General features: G+C 43.4%; 1 protein-coding gene across 1 annotated transcript in view; it reads right to left on the reverse strand.

Moving 5' to 3' along the window:
- Positions 1-18,731, reverse strand: part of STARD13 (StAR related lipid transfer domain containing 13) — a 191,735-nt gene extending 173,004 nt beyond the window's left edge. The window contains exon 1 of the mRNA XM_075851710.1: positions 18,446-18,731. Within this exon, the coding sequence (XP_075707825.1) occupies positions 18,446-18,569 (124 nt within the window). The 5' untranslated portion in view covers positions 18,570-18,731. The remainder of the gene's footprint in view (positions 1-18,445) is intronic.
- Positions 18,732-21,728: the final 2,997 nt, after the last annotated feature.

Consider the following 21,728-nt stretch of genomic DNA (forward strand, 5'->3'; position numbering starts at 1 on the left):
ATTTATGTACTGAGCTTTGTTCTGGTGTTGTATATACGTACTGAGCTTTGTTCTGGTGCTGTATTTATGTACTGAGCTTGTTTCTGGTGTTGTATATGTCACGTTGGGTTCGTGGACCCACTGGGCCGTACCACCTTGACGGTATGGCAGCTGGCAAACAGCGCGCAGGTAACAGGCTATAGTTCGTATAGGGTACCTGTTGCAGCTCGGACAGTAGCAAGGCAGGCCCGGCTAGGACTAGGCAGCAGGCAGACGACAGGCATGGTGTAACAGGACAGGCGTCGTCTGCAGCACAGCACGACTACAGCTCAGCACGGCACTTGACCACTATAGCATGGGATACAGGATACAGGTACGGGAAACACTGGGAACTGGAAAACACTAGGAGACCATTTTCATAGACAAACTTTAGGTACGACAACAACACACAGGCATGGGAAGATGGGGCTGGGCCCTTCTTACAGTCCAGGGTACTCATGGGCTAATTTTACATTAAAGTCTGCTGCGCGCTGCCCCTTTAAGAGCGGGCACGACCCATGGCTGCGGCCGTCAGGAGGTGAGTGAGCCTGACAGCCCGCGGCCATGGACATGACAGTATATATGTACTGAGCTTGGTTCTGGTGAGTTATTTATGTACTGAGCCTGGTTCTGGTGCTATATATATGTACTGAGCTTGGTTCTGATTCTGTATATATGTACTGAGCTTTGTTCTGGTGCTGTATATATGTACTGAGCTTTGTTCTGGTGTTGTATATATGTAATGAGCTTGGTTCTAGTGCTGTATTTATGTACTGAGCTTTGTTCTGGTGCCGTATATACAGGGCCGCCATCAGGGGGGTATTAGGGGTACTACTGTAGGGGGCCCGGCCAAACAATTGAAAGGGGGGCCCGGCAACTGCTGCGACTTGCCTTTGGTAGAAAAAAACAGGCCCCTGCAATGGGGCCTGTTCTTTTCACCAAAACAATGTCGTGAGCTGCGGGCCCCCCTCTCGTCAAACACCGCCGTGAGCTGCGGGCCCCCCTCTGGTAAAACACCGGCGTGAAACACCGGCCGCTTGCGCGCGCGCGCTCGACCGCAAACGCGCACCCGCGCGCGCTCGACCGCACAAGCGCGCGCACGAAGGACCGCAGGCGCACGCTCGCATGCGAACGACCGGGCGTGCCGGCGCGCAACCTGCTCGTGCCCGCACCACAAGAATATCGCCGAACTGCTGGCAAGGACAGCCACACAGGGAGAGCGGCACACAGACTACTTACCTGCTGGCCCGCCTCCTCCTCCTCCTCCGCCTCCTCCTCCTCCTCCTCAGCCTCCTCCTCCTCCAGAGCGTAGCTGCGTAAGGAGAGGGGGAGGAGTCCAGTTGTTGCGCAGCGGCAGGAGTTCTACGATCCCCGCCATTTTCTGGAGCCTGGAGGTGAAGGACTGGACATCTGGACCGAAGACATCGCCTGACGAGGACTGGAGTGGGAGCAGTTCTTCTGACACAGTGAGTAAAATGTCTCAAAGTGCTGTTTAAGTATGGCCCTGTTCACACAGAGTATTTTGCAGGCCGAAAAAATCTGCCTCAAAATTCCTTAAAGAATTTTGAGTCAGATTTTGACCTGCCCACACTATCTTGCCGCGTTTTTTGCTGCGTTTTTTGCCAGTGGCGATTGAGGACAGCAGACAAAAAACGCAGCGAAAAATGCATTTTCTGCCTCCCATTGATTTCGATGGGAGGTCAGAGGCGGAACAGCAGCAAGAAAGGACGTGCTGCTTTTTCTTTTTTCCGCGACTGGCTCCCATTGATTTCAGATTAAATTAATGGGAGGCGGTTTTGGAAGTTGTTTGGTGCTGATTCTGACGCAGTGTCCGAGTCAATATCAAGGCCCAAAAACTCTGTGAACTGGGCCTTATTGTTAGGGCTTATTCAGACGAACGTGTAATACATCCGTGCAACGCGCGTGATTTTCACGCGCCTCGCACGGACCTATGTTACTCTATGGGGCCGTGCAGACTGTCAGTGATTTTCACGCAGCGTGTGTCCGTGTGTCCGCTGCGTAAAACTCACGACATGTCCTATATTTGTGCATTGTTCGCGCATCACGCACACATTGAAGTCAATGGGTGCGTGAAAATCACGCCCAGCACTTCCGCAGCAGTATAAACTATGAATGAAAACAGAAAAGCACCACGTGCTACAAACATACAAACAGAGTGTCATAATGATGGCGGCTGCGCGAAAATCACGCAGCCACGCATCATACGCTGCTGCCACACGGAGCTGTTATGGACCTTTTGAATGCGCAAAACGCCACGTTTTTTTCGCGCGCAAAAAGCACACGCTTGTGTAAATCCGGCCTTAGGGTAGGAACACACTAGGCATGAACACTGCGGATTTTATGCAACACATTTTATTGTGGAAAATCCACAGCGTATCACAGTCGCAGCAGAGTGGATGAGATTTGAACAAATCTCATCCACGCGCTGCAAAAAAAATTGACCTGCAGTGTGGCTTTTGCCTTTTTAAGCCGCAGCATGTCAATTTATTCTGTGGAATCGCTGCTCCTCTGTTGCGGAAATGCTGCGGTTCTGCCGCAAAAATCACAAATGAGAAAAAAAAAGGCACTTTTTAAAATTTATAAAAAAGTTTAGACTTACCCCGGCCGTAGTTTAGGTGACGCATCTCTCTCTTCTTAGCGTAGCCCCGCCTCCTGGGATGACGCTGTAGACCATGTGACCGCTGCAGCAGTCACATGGGATGAAACGTCATGACAGGAGGCCGGGCTGCACTAAGAATAGGGGATCGCGTCACCAGGACTACGGCTGGGGTATTTTTATAAATTTAAAAAAGTGCCTTTTTTTTTTTTCTCATTTGTGATTTTTGCGGCAGAACCGCAGCATTTCCGCAACAGAGGAGCGGCGATTCCACAGAATAAATTGACATGCTGCGGCTTAAAAAGGCAAAAGCCACACTGCAGGTCAATTTTTTTTGCAGCGTGTGAATGAGATTTGTTCAAATCTCATCCACTCTGCTGCGACTGTAATACGCTGCGGATTTTCCGCAATAAATTGTGTTGCATAAAATAAATCTGCAGTGTTTATGCCTAGTGTGTTCCTACCCTAAGGCCGGATTCACACGAGCGTGTGCTTTTTGCGCGCGAAAAAAACATGGCGTTTTGCGCATGCAAAAGGTCCATAACAGCTCCGTGTGGCAGCAGCGTATGATGCGTGGCTGCGTGATTTTCGCGCAGCCGCCATCATTATGACACTCTGCAGCACGTGGTGCTTTTCTGTTTTCATTCATAGTTTATACTGCTGCGGGAGTGCTGGGCGTGATTTTCACGCACCCATTGACTTCAATGGGTGTGTGATGCGCGAACAATGCACAAATATCGGACATGTCGTGAGTTTTACGCAGCGGACACACGCTGCGTGAAAATCACTGACAGTCTGAATGGCCCCATAGAGTAACATAGGTCCGTGCGAGGCTCGCGAAAATCACGCGCGTTGCACGGATGTATTACACGTTAGTCTGAATAAGCCCTAACAATAAGGCCCAGTTCACAGTGTTTTTAGGCCTTGATATTGACTCGGACATTGCGTCAGAATCAGCACCAAACAACTTCCAAAACCGCCTCCCATTGATTTAATCTGAAATCAATGGGAGTAAGTCATGGAAAAAAGAAAAAGCAGCACGTCCTTTATTGCCGCTGTTCCGCCTCTGACCTCCCATCGAAATCAATGGGAAGCAGAAAATGCATTTTTCGCTGCGTTTTTTGTCTGCTGTCCTCAATCGCCGCAGGCAAAAAACGCAGCAAAAAACGTGGCAAGATAGTGTGGGCAGGTCAAAATCTGCCTCAAAATTCGGTGCGCGGTTCCAGGCGGTCGCGGGTGCGCGGGCGGTTGCAGGTGCGTGCGGTCGCGGGAGTTTGCGGGTGCTTCCCAGGACAGCCATCAGGGGGGGTATTAGGGGTACTGATGTGAGAGGCCTGGCCAAACCTAATTGAAAGGGGGGCCCGCAGCCCACGACATTCTTTTGGTGAAAAAAAACAGGCCCCATTGCAGGGGCCTGTTTTTTTTCTACCAAAGGCAAGTCGCGGCAGTTGCCGGGCCCCCTTTCAATTAGGTTTGTCCGGGCCTCTCACATCAGTACCCCTAATACCCCCCCTGATGGCGGCCCTGGGTACCATGATATAGTGCTGGACGGAGTACCGTTAACAGGTGGTGCCACGGTAGTGGGGCCCAGAAAATCTAGCTGTATGGGGCCCTGAAATTCCTGATGGCGGCCCTGCGTATATATCTATTGAGCTTTGTTCTGGTGTTGTATATATGTACTGAGCTCAGTTCTGGTGCTGAATATATGTATTGAGCTTGGTTCTGGAGCCGTATATGTCAGATCTTGGTTCTGGAGCTGTAATTATATAGAATATATTTATAATAACAAAATTGCAGGGCAGATGGAATTGTTTTAAATTCATTGTATATTTAATGGGAATCTGTCAGGTAGTTTAACCCCTTGAACCACCACCATGCAGTAATACATGACCTGACAATATTTCCAAACATTCCCCTGTATGTTAATTCAGATGCAGCAAAATCTATAAAATCAACTATTAAAATGACACATGCTATATGTGACTTACTCATTAAAGGGGCGGTGCCGCTATCCTGAAGTGTCATATAGTTCTTCCTCCAAACCCAACTTTCCATTGTTTGATTGACATCACCCTGGCTGTTATACATCACTACCAGTCTCCTCCAACTTTCTCGGATGCGCCATTGCCTTGTAATACTTGGGCATGCACCATGCAGCGAGGTGAATTCTTCCCGCTGTACCGCGCATGCCAGTAAAAGTCAACGGCGCTTCCACAAGAGTTGGAGGAGGCTACTAGAGATGTAGAACAGCCAGGGGGATGTCAATGAAAATTTGGGGGCGCCATTTCAATTTCCGCTTCAGGCAGCAGAGAAGCTAGAATCGGCCCTGCATGGAATACCCATATTTTAGTAGAACCATGGCTTGTGGACGTTCAAGTCAAAATCTGCTTCCCCTTCATTTCTTCTTGCACACTGTGAATCGTCGACACGCATTTAGTAGCGATTCACAAGTATTGCAGCCCTTTCTCCCATTGAAGTGAATGTGTGCAAGTCAAGAAGAAAGGGCTTATACAAGTACTGCAGCCCCTTCAAAACAGCTGATTGACGGGGGGTCCCGGGAGTCGGACCCTGACCCATCAGCTATTGATGGCCTCTCCTGAGGACAGGCCATCCATTTTTATCCACTGCAAAACCCCTTTAAATGAGATTCCTTGAAAATAACTAAACTTTGCTGAAACCTTTTAAAAATCCAACTGGGCTACGGAACTTTTTGACATCAGAATCAATAGCATTAGTATTATAGAATGACCCTGGCCAGGAGAGCTGTAGGAGGCCTTGGATCACTGTCTTCCTATTAGTGTCAGACAAACCAAAACTAGGCTGAGTATATACTGTATGGTCCATTATCTGCTTTTAGTAAAATCTCTCCACTGGGCATAGGAATCAATAAAAGTCGTTTATGGACTGTGACACAGGGAAGAATGCTTTTATGAGTTGTCAAGAAACAAGTTATGAATCTCTGTTGAGTTATAAGGGTACAACCACAGGAGTTCTTCCACTGCAGATTTTTCTGCCAATCTGTAGAAAATCTGCAGCGAATGCGCGGCATTCCCCATCCACATGTATTGTACTGTAAATTTAGGTGTAAATATGCGACCATTTCACCACAGCTTAATTCACCTTTAGTAAAATCCTTCTGTGTAGATTTGGGGGTTAGTAACTCAGGGTTCAGTAGGTCATTGTGCATCTCTCAATAGAGATGTATTGCAGCTCTAGAACTTGCCTGGCATTGTTCAAAACCCGACTATTGTTTAAAGTCACAAATGAGCAATAGCTACATGAATCAATGTATTTGCTTTCGTTTATTTGCTTTAATAAGTAAAGTCACCTTAACCGAGCTGTGCAGGAACAGCACCCAAATAAGCATGGATAGCAGCAAATACAAAGCACTCACACCGTATGGAACTAAAGCAACCCACCAACATAAAACATTAGATCTACCGTATATATTAATAATTCCTCCAATATTGGTTAGAGTGACAATCAATCCAAACCACACCAAGATGCCAGGGAGGTGTCAGCACAAGGCAAACCGGGAAGATGCCAGGGTCCGCTGGGCTTGGGTGACATATGGAGAACTAGATAAACATGTTTATTGCTTAATTGTACATTGAAATTTGTAAAAGTAACACTACATTCCCAGGAAGCGACCGCTGCAGAGGCAATGTATAGCCAAAGGACATTTTCCTCCGCGATAACTTCATCCTGGTCATGCGATGATCCCACAGGTGTATGGTTTATCACAGACAGAGCTCCGAAAAGGCTGGGTTCTCATGTCTCGGTTTAAGAGTACGAACACACAGGTTGGATACGGTGCATAAAAGTACACAGCGCATCTGTCCTGAAAGCCGCAGGGGGTTCTTCCCGAAAAACCGCACCAAATTGCATCACTATGACTACGGCAGGGGGGTAAGTTTAAGCATTTTTTAATTAATTTCTACTAACAAAATAGTTTTTTTTCTCACTTGCGATTTTTACATCAGAATCGCTGCTCTTCTGCTGCAAGTCGCACACATGCCTCTTTGTTGCGGATTTTACCTCCACATTGAATTAAATGTGGAAAACCCGCAACAGAAGAGCAGGGTTTCGGCAGCATAAATTGACCTACACCGCAGGTCAATTTATGAAAGTTTTTTCGGCTGATTTTTACCGCAGCGTGTGGATGAGATTTGTTGAAATCTCATCCACACTGTTGCTACTGTACTACGCTGTGTTTACGCCTAGTGTGTTTGTATGCTAAATGTGTGTTTTTTGCAGCAAATTTGGGCAAAAAACTTATTTCAACCTAGCTTTGTGATCATCGCATGACCAGATTTTTATCGTATTGAAGTAAACAATGAAGGTTTTCATTGGGGGACATCAAGCAGAGATATTGAAAACTGTTAAGAATTGATACAGACAGAAGAAAATAGTATAACTTTTAGTAAGGCATCATGCACATGACCATAAGGGTTCTTATTGTCCACAAACACGGATCCGAGGGCTATGGATACACATTTCTAGCCGTCTGCAATTGCAGAAGCGCCCATAGACTTCTATGGGTGAGTCTGTGACGCAATTGCGGACAAAAATAGGACATGTTCTATATTTTGCAGATCATTTCTACGGCACAGACACACATCCGTAAATATACAGAAAGGTGTCCGTGGCCAATAGAAATTAACGGGTCTGCAATTTCATCCATTATTACGGATCCGAAATTATGGATGAAAACTACGGTCGAGTGCATTGGGCCTTACTCAATAAATAACTTTTTTTGCTGAAACCGTAGTACCCCTTTGAGTATTTTGGTTGGATTTACGAACTCGCCATTGTAGGGTCCCAAGTTTACTTATACTTAACAGTGATATAAATATAACGGCATCACAGAAAATGATACATAGCACATACCAGTCAGTGAAATAACTGCTGGTACACAGCGAGAATTATGAAGCTGCTGCTGTGTAAATATACAAATATTTATATAGGACCAGTCCAAATTTAATGATAAATGAGCGCCCAGTATTTGGTGTTTTCCAAAAATAGGATTATCGTCCCCCTCGTGAGCTGCATTGCTATTTCTAAAATAAACAGGTCTATTTTTGTCGAGCCGGAGTAACTGTGCATGAGGCTTGTCTTGGCTATCTTGTCTTTTACAGGCAGACGCTGGAGGTCATGGCCTCTTATCAACGCACACACATCAAAGTGTCAAGTACAAAGTGTTTTCCTTTATTATTTCTTTCTCATTACCCTAAATTAGTATGACTTGTGATTTGCAATGTTTAGCTCAGTTAAGAGAAAAAAATGAGACTGGCAATAGGAAAATGTTCTAGACAAGTGGCCACATATTCCTGGAAGCCAAACTTAATTGATTGTAATCTAAACACAGTTCCATTTAGCATGCTGGCTGCTACTTGTGGGCATTGAGCCCAGGTCCTCTGCTCACTCAAGCTGTAACTGAGCTGTTTGACAGAGGGTTAAGAGGAGCAACAATCCCTGGAGGAATGTCCGACTGGCAGAAACACACGCAAAGCATCCCAATAGAGATAAACATTACCACCATAGGCTGCATGCAAAAAAAAGGGATGTTGCGGAGGCTGATCACGTCAATGTGACCTTCCAACCATTTATGGAAGCAGAAATCCCCACACATTGTAAGGGTATGTTCACACAGAGGTTTTTGCAGACAGATTTTGACCTGCCTGCCATGTCTTGCCATGTTTTTTACTGCGTTTTTCACAGCCTTTATCAACTGTGGCCATTGAGCGCCGCTTTCAAAAACGCTTCCTCTGCTTCACATTGATGTCATGACGCATGATACTTTTTTTCCCCGCAAGCGTTTTTTTTCCATTTGGTTTCACGTCAAAAACAGCGCCAAAAAACTACATGTGAACTAGCCCTAAAGGGAGTCTGTCAATAAATTTTACACTCCAAAATGGCTGACGGCACTCGGTAGCTATTGGGTAACAGATTAGGGACATACTTGTGTTCCTGCTGTTACTGCTTGCATTAGTGAAAAAAAAATGTTTTATTCTGCTGCACACTGTGCCCGCCGTACCACCAGGTACTTTAAAGAACACCCATTGTTATAAAAACAACAATCACTCCTTAGGCATCATGCACACCAACCTAGTGGCCTCCGGGTGCTGCCCAATAGAATGGGTGAGACGGACCGCAAACATGGACAAGAATAGGACACACGGATCCCAAAATTAAACGGATGTGTGCACGGCCCGGTAGAAATTAATGGTTCAGTATGCTATCTGCAAAAAAACCGGATAGGGCACTGAAGAAAACAACGGTTGTGTGCATGAGCCCTTAGACAGCTGTAGAAATTGTGCGCCTGAGGCTATGTTCACAGCACGTTCAGTGTGTACATTTGGCATCTGAGTTGAATGGGTCAGCTTCATACATCGGGGCTATAAGTTCAGTGCATATGTCAGGTGATTTTCCCAGCATATGCACTGAACACAAAACTAAAACGCAATGTGAATATAGTATAAGCTGTGTTTTTGGATATTTTTCCATCTCTCGCTATTTTCTCTCTCCATGCCGGCTGAGTGGTAAGGTTCTTCCTGGTGTGATGCTAGGGAATCAGACAATCAGATGTCTCCTCACATCTACTCCACTCCACCTCTATGGCTGGATTCACACAAGCATGTTCGGTCCGTAAAGGACGGAACGTATTTCGGCCGCAAGTCCCGGACCGAACACACTGCAGGGAGCCGGGCTCCTAGCATCATAGTTATGTACGACGCTAGAAGTCCCTGCCTCTCCGTGGAACTACTGTCCCGTACTGAAAACATGATTACAGTACGGGACAGTTGTCCCGTAGCGAGGCAGGGACTCCTAGCGTCGTACATAAGTATGATGCTAGGAGCCCGGCTCCCTGCAGTGTGTTCGGTCCGGGACATGCGGCCGAAATATGTTCCGTCCTTTACGGACGTAACATGCTCGTGTGAATCCAGCCGAACAGTATACATTCTCACAAGGAAAGAAGAAAAATGCAGCTTCATTCCCTCTTCCCCCTCTTCCTTGTCTGCTATTTACTGTATTACTTGAGACAGATTTTTTTGGGGGACTTATCAGGTCATTGAACGTTTACAGGGAGTATACAGGACTGAGAAAGGGAAACTACAGGCTGTTGACATATTATAAAGATATAATTTTTCCTTTCTATTAAAAAGTGTGTATCCTTTTCTACTGATTTAACAATTCAGTAAACTTGACTCTGCTTCTGGATGCTTAGGCATGTTAGGCTGAGTTCACAAGGGGCGGATACGCTGCGTAATAGCACACAGCCTTACAGGGAATTCCGAGTGAAAAAGTGCACCCAACTGTGGTGCAGTTTTTCACCCGAAATGTCCGCTGCGGAAAACTGAAGCACTTACCAGCCTGCTAGCAGGACAGCCTCCTGGGATGCCGTTTCATCCCAGAAGATCACTGCAGCCTGTGATTGGCTGCAGCGGCGGTCACATGGGATAAAGCGTCATCCCAGGAGACCGGCCCCCTGATATCATACAGGCCGGCCTCCTGTGACCGCCCATGTGACCGCTGCTACAGCCTGTGATTGGCTGCGGCGGTCTCATGGGATGAAACGTCATCCCAGGAGGCTGTGCTGGAAGGAGGGACACAGACTTCTGGGCAAGTATGAGATTTTTTATTTTTTTCTGAACTGCGTTTTATTGCAGCGGAATTCGCTGCGAACCCGCTGCAATATAACGCAACAACTGCTAATTGTTGCAGAATTTACCTTCCCATTGAATTCAATGGGGAAAACCTGCAACAAATGAGCAGCGTTTACACAAATACAATTGACATGCTGGTTTTACCACTCAGTATTTACGCAGTGTGTGGATGAGATTCGTTTTATCTCATCTATTTTGCTGCTACTGTATTTGCTGTGGATTTTCTGCAACGAATTCCGTTGTGGAAAAACCGCAGTATTTACGCAATGTGTGAACTGATCCTTACAGTCTTCAATTGTCTGAACTCATTTGTTTGTGCTCCACGTCTCAATCCTACATCATCTAACACAAGAAATTAGCTATATTAGATCCAATAGAGCTAATACATTGGCTGGCCAAGTATAGAGCCTCTAAACATAAGTCTGTATGTCGTCACTTCTGGCTTCTACAGGGCGCCCTGTGCAGGATTAGTTTGGTGCCCCTTCCATATTACATACTTTCCACATAAATAATGCCACACTATACTGTTCACATAAATAATGCCAATAAATACTGTACATATAATTAATGCTGCCATAAACCCTACATATAAATAATACCTGTATAAAATGTAAACATAAATAATACCGCCATATACTGTAAACACTAATAATACTGTACATATATAAGTAATACCTGCATATACTGTGTATATGTATCTCCCACGCTGTACTGCGCATTTGTTTCCTGCTTTGCCACACAAACCTTATATATTTACCTATAATGGAATTATATCAAATTGAAACTTCATTATATCAATTTGCTATGACATAAATGCACTGAAATATTAAGCAGTTAAAGGGGCTGTCCACAGAATAGGTGATAAATGTCTGATCACTGTGGGCCATCACCGATTAATAGAATGGGTGTTCCGAGCCTCACGTTCATCCTGACTGCACAACCCCCAACTTCAATAAGGAGGAGCTTGAATGGAGCGGCAGTCAAACATGTGCCCTGCAGCTTCATTCAATGTCTATGGAGTTGACAGAAAGAGCTGAGCGCTGTACTCGGCTGTCTCTGTCAATTCCATAGACTTTGAATGGGGGGGGGGGGGGGGCAGCGCGCATGCTTCATCCAAAGTTCTCCTCACTGCAATCGTGCAGTGAGAAGGATTGAGGGGATCAGGACCCATGTTCTAGTGATTGGTGGGACTGTCAGTGATGAAACATTTATTACCTATCCTGTGCATAGATGATAAATGTATATCTTGTCTTTTCCTGCTCGCTCCACTAGAAATATATAATTAAGTTTTCTATTGAATGACACCAAGCAGAGATCTTGAAAACGGTAAGAATACAGAAAGCACATAGGACAATTTTATACAAAGAATAACAGTTATTTGTAAAAAATAATAATGGAATACCCCTTTAAGGAGCAAATCCCCTTGTGTTGTACACTGTGCTTTGTGCTTTTAAGATGTTTGCACTATTTTAGGTGAGTTGCCATTCGCTGTTTGCTGCTCTATAATCTGTATTTGAACGATGGCCACATGCACCATGCCAACCTGTTTCTATAGAAATCCTAATGAAAGCTTCTATCTCTCCTTCACTCACCTGACACAAGAGGAGAAGGCAGGATGTATTGATATAGCACCTTAGCTGATAACAAGACGACAAGTGAAAGGTTTATGTTTCATGAAAGCTGAACTAGTTAATATTAATGCAGATGCAGGTCATGAGTTATGGACAGAAAATAGACTGAGAGATAGAAAGTTGAGTTTGGGAATAATAGTAAATACAAATATATATATATATATATATATATATATATATATATATTTTATTTTTTTTATTTCAAATAATAATTTTGTCCTTCAAACTTTGCTTTCGTCAAAGAATGCTCCATTTGCAGCAATTACAGCATTGCAGACCTTTGGCATTCTAGCTATTAATTTGCTGAGGTAATCGGGAGAAATTTCACCCCATGCTACCAGAAGCCCCTCCCACAAGTTGGATTGGCTTGATGGGCACTTCTTGTGTACCATACGGTCAAGCTGCTCCCACAACAGCTCTATGGGGTTGAGATCTGGTGACTGCGCTGGCCACTCCATTACAGATAGAATACCAGCTGCCTGCTTCTTCCCTAAATAGTCCTTGCATAATTTGGAGGTGTGCTTCGGGTCATTGTCCTGTTGTAGGATGAAATTGGCTCCAAACAAGCGCTGTCCACAGGGTATGGCATGGCGTTGCAAAATGGAGTGATAGCATTCCTTATTCAAAATCCCTTTTACCTTGTACAAATCTCCCACTTTACCAGCACCAAAGCAACCCCAGACCATCACATTACCTCCACCATGCTTGACAGATGGCGTCAGGCACTCTTCCAGCATCTTTTCAGTTGTTCTGCATCTCACAAATGTTCTTCTGTGTGATCCAAACACCTCAAACTTCGATTTGTCTGTCCATAACACTTTTTTCCAATCTTCCTCTGTCCAATGTCTGTGTGCTTTTGCCCATATTAATCTTTTCCTTTTATTAGCCAGTCTCAGATATGGCTTTTTCTTTGCCACTCTGCCCTGAAGGCCAGCATCCCGGAGTCGCCTCTTCACTGTAGACGTTGACACTGGCGTTTTGCGGGTACTATTTCATGAAGCTGCCAGTTGAGGACCTGTGAGGCGTCTATTTCTCAAACTAGAGATTCTAATGTACTTGTCTTGTTGCTCAGTTGTGCAGCGGGGCCTCCCACTTCTCTTTCTACTCTGGTTAGAGCCTGTGTGTGCTGTCCTCTGAATGGAGTAGTACACACCGTTGTAGGAAATCTTCAGTTTCTTGGCAATTTCTCGCATGGAATAGCCTTAATTTCTAAGAACAAGAATAGACTGTCGAGTTTCACATGAAAGCTCTCTTTTTCTAGCCATTTTGAGAGTTTAATCGAACCCACAAATGTAATGCTCCAGATTCTCAACTAGCTCAAAGGAAGGTCAGTTTTATAGCTCCTCTAAACAGCAAAACTGTTTACAGCGGTGCTAACATAATTGCACAAGGGTTTTCAAGGGTTTTCTAATCATTCATTAGCCTTCTAACACAGTTAGCAAACACAATGTACCATTAGAACACTGGAGTGATGGTTGCTGGAAATGGGCCTCTATACACATATGTAGATATTGCATTAAAAACCAGACGTTTGCAGCTAGAATAGTCATTTAGCACATTAACAATGTATAGAGTGTATTTCTGATTAATTTAATGTTATCTTCATTGAAAAATGTGTATATGTATATGTATATATATATATATATATATATATATATATATATATATATATATATATATATATTTATTTATAAGCCTGCAGCAGGAAACTGGAGGGGCTGCACATCTCACTTAGTTTGTTGAGATGGATGAGATAAAGGAATCCAGGACAGCTGGCTTTCCTTAACAAGCCTAGTTTGCTTCTGCTAATTTCAAATGTGTGTTCTAGGACTAGATTTCTATGGAATGGCAGGTAGTATTGGTAATGGGTCCTGTCATTCCCTTCCTCACTCCGGTACATGTGTCACCCTTTGCCCAGTTATCTCAGGTGAAGCTACTGGGCTCGTTAATGAGCCATAAAATCTGCAGTAAGAGCAGAGAGAGTCAGAGCCCGAGAATCCATACAAGGATAGTGTGGAAAGCCTGATCCAAAGAACATTGTACTCATGGATTATATTAGATGAGGAAGCCTACTGTTTAGTTAGTGCCCTGACAGGTCAGGTGTTTGTTTTGCTCATCTGCTGCAAGTCTTGCATTCTGGATAAGAACTTGTTTATATATATATATGTCACAAATAACTAGAAAAGTGCTATTAATGACCGTCCCTACATTTAACTCTATCGAATACCATATCTTAGACAGTATTCTTCCCCAGAAACACTGTTTGCGGCGCTTCTAGGGAAGCATACGTCAAAGAAAAACACTCAATATGGAACAGTTTTGCCGGCAATACGGTTCATAATATGGTTCCATGTTGTGCCCTATATCATGGGATGAAAACACATAGTTGTGAGCATGAGGCTTGGGGGAATTATGTTTTGGTTGGTCAAGATATTGGAACACTATATGTTCCACAGTAATTATGTAAAATCTATAGAAAGGACTATCAACCATACATTACACGACAGTGGACGCGGTCATTCAAATGAATGGCTGTCCGCTGGGTCTGCCAGAGCAAGAGCGGTTGACAATTAGCGACTCTACTTTCAGGCTCATAGAGGACGGTCCACAGCAAGGACAAAGCCAAAGATTTTTTTAAGGAACTGCACAAACAGAAATTCCCAAATATACTTTTATTATTGGAATCTCACCCCTTACAAGCAAGATAAAAGAGCAGGAAAATACAGAAAAATAAATTCACTGAAGATTATCTGGCAGACCCCATTGTGGGCTGTCATTTTGATAATAAATATATATAGTAAGCTGTTAAGGCAAGGGTGGGTTTACTAAAGACTAAAGTATACCTTAAAGGGGTTGTCTATGTACGACGTAGAGGGGGTCTGTAAGAACAGCTCAATCTCTGGTGGATTTGAGCGATCCATGTATTACATGGACAGAATTAGTCTGAATAGCCATCTTGTACTACTACAATGTCTGGCCAGAAAAAGCTTCTCCTGCCAAAATCATATATTTGCTGGGGGTGTGACAAAGCGGTGACTCCTATCTGGAAGGGATCGTCTCTGAGAAGACAACCCCTTTAAAGCCGGCAATAGGAAAACATAGGAAACAAACAACTATATGAACACAAAATGCTGAATACAGTTAATACATATGGTACATCAACCAGGAACTGACTTCTTTCACACTCAATTAGTTTAATACAACAGCAAAAAGCTCAAATCCAGCAGATACTTCTAGACAAAGTCAGGACGAGGTCACAATAAACTGATGTTGTTGGTAGAAGCAAATTTTGTTTCTAAAAAAAAGTTTGAATAGCCGGCGATGACAATGCAAAAAGCAGAAAGTAAAGTCAAAATGTCAACCACAATCTTGAAATAATTATTTATTTGCAATAATTGTCTAATATTTAAAGGAAAATTGTGTACCTTAAATGAAAACTAGTATGTCACAGGAAAAGATTGGGCACAATTTGGCTGTTATAGCATCCATGCCTTCACCGATCCCGAGATAACACTAGTTCCAGCAAAGATTCAGCTAAATTGTCAGCCATTGGTGATAGGGAATAGGGTGATAGGGAGAGGTATGATTCCCTAGAGTATGTAGACTGATGAGTCATATCTTTTCAAAGTAAAACTTAAAGTGTAGCTAAACGTTTGACAAACTTCTGACATGTCTAGAAGTGTGGATCTCTAGAACGAAGCAGATGAAGCGCTCGTGTGATCGCTCAGCCGCTTCGTGTCTGTTTGGCTTTTTCCGGAAAGCCAATGTATCGGAGTACGGGCTCATAGACTTTCTATTGAGTCCGTACACCAATACATTTATTTCCAGAAAAAGCTGAACAGACGCGAAGCAGCTGAGCGCTCACACGAGCGCTTCAGCTGCTTCGTTCTAGAGAGTGGTGGGGGTCTCAGTGCTCGGACCACCACCAATCCAAACAGCTGCCGTTCAACGGCTAGGTTCACACTATTTTTGCATGGGCTTTTTCCTCTGCACAAATTGACATCAGTTTGAATGAGTTTCCATTGTTGTTTTCAATCCTTCTTCCATTGACGTCAATGATAAAGTGATAAAACCGATCATGACAGATCATACCTTGCTATGAAACCTTACTGTACTTCTGTAAAGCCTCTGATTTTATAGGAGGTGCACAAACATTTTAGCAAGTTTTATTGCGTGCGGTATTATGGAGGTATCCTCTCTTAGGAGCAATGCTTCTGAGCACTATATGTAGGGCCTACTGGTCCATATTACAGACCTGTATGGACACTGTGTGCTGTCATACAGGGTCAGCACACACAGCCTAGAAATATCCAATGGAAATTAATGGAATTGGTCGATTAAGTAGCCAAGATCAGTAACAAAAAAATATGTCATACAGGAAAGTGAAGATTCATCAAACTTTCATCAAACTTTCTTGTTAGGCTCTGTCAACATCTGCATTGGAGGATCCGTTAGGTGCCTCTGTTGCATATATCATAATTTTTGATGGACAAAATAGTGCAGAATGCATCGCTATTTTGGCTGGCAAAATACAGAAACCTTGGTGGAAAACCCGACGGAACCCATTAAAATAATCGGGGGGATTTATGAAGACCTATACACCCGTTTTCTGGTTTTGAAAAGTCAAAATTTGTGCAAAAACGTGCTTTTTGTTTTAAAATTTGCAACTTTTCTATTTTTACGCCACCTCTGCCACTTTACAAAAAAGTGTGTGTGGCTTAGGAGGAGGAGCCACGGTGGCCTGATAAATTGGTGTAAATTATAGCACAAATCTACTCCAGCTCATAGGAGTTATATGTGCCTAAAAAATATACATATTAATGGATGACAGTATGTTAAGTTCTATGAATTTATGCAAATTAATGTAAATTGCATACATTTATAAAACTGGCGCACATGGTATAATATATTTGGTGCAAATCGCTAGACACATTATTTTGCTTACGCCACCTTATGGCTGGCGTATATATACACCATTAAATAGACACCGATAAAAAGCGTCACCATACTGACTGTGGTGCACACCATGACCTCCATTTGTTGTTTGTGCGTTTTGCTTTCTAAATGTTTTCCCCACTGTACTTAAAACAACTAATTTTTACAATATTATCAATGTCATTGGTCTGACCGCTGCATTCAAGGGGTAAACGAGAAGGGGGATGCCCTTTGGATCGCTTCACATGGAATCCCTGTGATGCGATCGAGGGACATACCATATATGGTCAGACAGCCCACGGTCCATTGAAGGACCCGAAGACTGTCTGACCATATTTCCTGTTGTTAGGGCATACTGAGGTATATCCTAACAACTGCTTGTGTACTATCCGTACACAGGCTAATGTACTGGCATATACAGATGTAGCCATCTTTAACTTGATTCTGATAACTTGCTGCAGCGTGATATCACACAAAAAAAAGCGATTGAAAAGTCATTGAAAACATCAAGATAAGAGATCTAGCCATTGTTTATTTAATGAGTTAAAAGTCTAGGTAAATACGGCTACATCTGTAGATATATGCTAGTACATCAAAAAGTAAAAAATATATAGTGTAATGCTAAATTAAAAAACAACACATTTTTTACAATAAACATAGTCTCAATACATAAACTATATACATTCGGTATCATCGCGACCGTAATAACAAATTTATAGCGTAATTTATGATGTTTACACTGTTATAAAATAAAAACTGCTTTCTTTCACTTATTAACGTGAGGCATTATGAATTATGAACCTCCATGTGCCTCACATTAATAGTCATTAACCCCATCATGTGCCTCACACTAACCCAATGTTGTCCATTATGACTGAGGAACATGATGGGGTTAATTACTATAAATCTGAGGCACATGGAGGTTCATAATTCATCACACCACGCGCCTCACATCAGAAAATGGAAGAACTTTTTTTTTTATTATTGTTGGCAAAGTATCGTTTTGGTATCGAGTATCGCAATACTACACGAAGTATCGGTATCGAAGTCCAAATTCTGGTATCATAACAACCCTAATCTATAGGTGATCACAAACAACATGTATTATACAGCAATGGATTATATCCCACCTCTAGAATTGTGTCATGTGACGGTTACTACAGATTTACCTTTCAATAACCCACTATGACAAAAATGTAATGTACAAAGTCCCAGTGATGCTTCTTCCGCTAAACAATCTACTAAACTCATTTATGAAATCCTTCTTTATGTAATTATAAATTGTTTCAATTTAACTTTAATCGCTTTGATCGTCTGCCCTAAAAGATCCGGAAGATGTAAAGAAATGCTGCAAGGACACTGCAATAGGACACACAAATCACACTGGTCTGCAATGAGAGCTCAGACAGCCCCTTGCAGTAACCTTGTCAGCATGCAGACACTATCACACACTATACAGACTGCAAAATTAAGTCATTATTAAAAAAAAAAAGAAATTCAAAATCCCTGAAAAATAAAAAGCCCTGTAGGCGATTGTCATTTTACTGCATTGTGTCTGGATGCAGGGACAGACTGACCTGCCAGGCGCTTTTCCCGGATATTTTTCCACAGCAGGTCCCAAGCCTTGGTTGTGGAGTCCTTTAATTGCTCGCTCAGAGACCTTCTCAGCAGAAATTTGGCTGATCTCCTCTTGGATGTCATTGTAAATCCCACAGCATTACTGCACTTTACTTGGGAATGCAGCAGCTAGATAGAGGAATGAAGGTCCCCGGAGGAGGTGTGATACACCAGCAAACCAGTGTGCCCTGCAGTGCCTTGTGCTCTCAGCACTTCTTCAAAGCCTAGATACATTGTTACACCAAAGAGGTTCACCACACTGCATCTCCTACTGACACTTTCTCTCCAGTGCTCGGTGCACCCTCCCCCCGGCTTCGCTGTGACCCCCCTTTACTACAGCAGCTATTTCTACCATGACAGAGAAAGACATAGAAAATCCCAGACCAGATGTTCAGCCATGAAAGTTTCCAGTCTGATACAAGGAAACCTTTCCTTTCTCCTTCAATTACCCTACAAGCCTGCCTGCAGCCTTATTGACTTACCCTATCTCCCCAGACAGCAGAAGTGGAGGTCATCCGACTATTATTAGCTAATAACCTTTTCACTGCTGAGTAATGCATGTTTAACTGTAATACTTCATACATTGTATTAAAATTTGTACGTTTTTCGAATTATTTTCTGCTAGAATTGGCAAGCAGGTATTAGGCTCCGTTCACATCTGCATTGGGGTCCCCGTTCTGACGTTCCGTCGGAGCTTTCCGTCCAAATGGGACCCTGAACAGACACAAACTGACACGACCCAAAGTCGACTACGCTATTGCTTCTGGCAAAACTTCGGAAATCAAAGGTGATGGAAACGGAAACCTCTTGTTAGGGTATGTTCACACGAGGGCGTCCGTAACGGCTGAAATTACGGGGATGTTTCAGCCTGAAAACATCCCCGTAATTTCAGCCGTAACGGCATGTGCAGGCGCTTGAACGCCGCGTCAATTACGGGCGTAATTAGCGCTGCTATTCATTGGAGTCAATGAATAACGGCTCTAATTACGGCCAAAGAAGTGACAGGTCACTTCTTTTTACGCGGGCGTCTATTTACGCGCCGTCTTTTGACAGCGGCGCGTAAATTACGCCTCGTGTGAACAGACAAACGTCTGCCCATTGCTTTCAATGGGCAGATGTTTGTCAGCGCTATTGAGGCGCTATTTTCGGACGTAATTCGGGGCAAAAACGCCCGAATTACGTCCGTAAATAGGCCGTGTGAACATACCCTTACCGTTCGTGTCAGTTTGTGTCTGTTCAGGGTCCCGTTCTGACGGAAAGCTCTGATGGAACGTCAGAAAAGGACCCCAATGCAGATGTGAATAGAGCCTTAGCGTGGAAAGGGATACAACGCACAGGAGCGCAGATGTCTGGAAAGAATTTCATAGGAGTGGATATTATAAACATGAGTGATTTTACTACCCTGCATGTGCGTAGAGTAGGACATTCACTCAGATCTGTGATATGGGATCTAGAAATGTAAATCGAGTTTGACTAATAGAAATTTCTTTAGTTAGGAAAATGTGTACTAAACTAGTTTTTCCAAAATGCACCAAAAAATTATTTTTTTAACTGTTTATATAGGCTAAATGGTTTATCCTGCTCTAATCGAATCACTTTGTAGATATGTCTTTATTTGACTGTACAGAAAACCAGTATCCCAGAGTTATACAAAATATACTTAGTACAATCTGCCGCTGGATACAGTGACGATTTCATTTATATACAATATAAAAGTTTCATTTATAGGTCATAGTTTAAAGGGGTTTCCAAGCAATATGTTATGGTATATTACTAGGACCCCTTGATCATTAGATCTAAGGTGCTACAGCATTAGTAATGCATAGCCGCTTCTTTCGTTTTTTTTCCCTGCACAGCACACTGCCGATAAGTCACTGTGCAGATTCTGCAGCTCACCCCATTCTACTGAATAGGGCTGAGTTGCATGTCTTTCCTAGTCTGGAGTGGCGCTGTACATAGAAAATGCCAAAGGGTCCTATGCCTTCTAGGTATTTGTGAGAGTCTCCGAGGTCAGCCCGCATGATTAGTAAAAAATCCTTTTAACATGATCAGCCATCCCTTAAAACCACTGACAGGTGAAGTGAATGAGATTATCTCATGACAATGGCACCTGTCAGGAAGTAGGATATATTAGGCTGCAAGTGAACCGTCAGTTCTTAAAGAGTCTCTGTCACCACATTATAAGTGGCCTATCTTGTACATGATGCGATCGGCGCTGTAATGTAGATTACAGCAGTGTTTTTTATTTAGAAAAACGATCATTTTTGACGGAGCTATGACCTATTTTAGCTTTATGCTAATGAGTTTCTCAATGGAAAACTGGGCGTGTTTTACTATATGACCAAGTGGTCATTGTGGAGAGAAGTGTATGACGCTGACCAATCAGTGACCAATCAGCATCATACACTTCTCTCCATTAATTTACTCTGCAGATAGCGATATAGCTATATCGCTATGTGCAGCCACATAAACACAGTATAACGCTACTCATGTGTCATGACCTGCCTAGGTAGAGTCGTGTGTTAACCTTAGACCATACTATCCCCCCACCCCCATTTAGTAACGACACATGACACCGAGGTTGGATGTGAAATGGCCACAGCAGCCGTTTATTAATTTCACAGTTTTATAAAAACAATTTAAATCCGAAACATTCGGATAACTAGTTAGGAATCCACCAGAGAATTCCTCCTAATAATTCACATGACCCAACATGGGTCAGAATCATAAATAACAATTAAACGTTAACATTAACCCGAGCAGAGGAAGTCCTTGAAGCCCCTTCAGATGTTCCTTTCAAGAACACACCAAATTAGCCATCTGCAAACCACTAATTACCTCCAGCCGTAAACCAGCTCGGAAGCACCGTTCACCTCTGCAGATGGCTCCCACCACTAGAAGTCCACTTCAAGGGGATAACACCCGATGAAGCCCTCAAGTGATATACCGACCACTAGAAGTCCACTTCAAAGGGATAACACCCGATGAAGCCTTCAAGTGACATACCTTCTACCAGAAGACCACTTCAAAGGGATAACACCCGATGAAGTCTTCAACCATGTACCTTTTTTGGGGGACGCATACCCCCGATGCGACCCCCCCACCATTTTGTACTGACTGGCCTCAAGGACTCCCCCCGCCAGCTGCCATGACAACAGAACCTACTCCGGAAAAAAGAAAAACATGTTAAATAAGCACACAAAATAAAACACAACGCTCATAGACGGACATACATAAGACCTA

The sequence above is a fragment of the Rhinoderma darwinii genome, chromosome 2 (genome assembly GCF_050947455.1).
Source record: "Rhinoderma darwinii isolate aRhiDar2 chromosome 2, aRhiDar2.hap1, whole genome shotgun sequence".
Taxonomy (NCBI): Eukaryota; Metazoa; Chordata; class Amphibia; order Anura; family Rhinodermatidae; genus Rhinoderma; species Rhinoderma darwinii.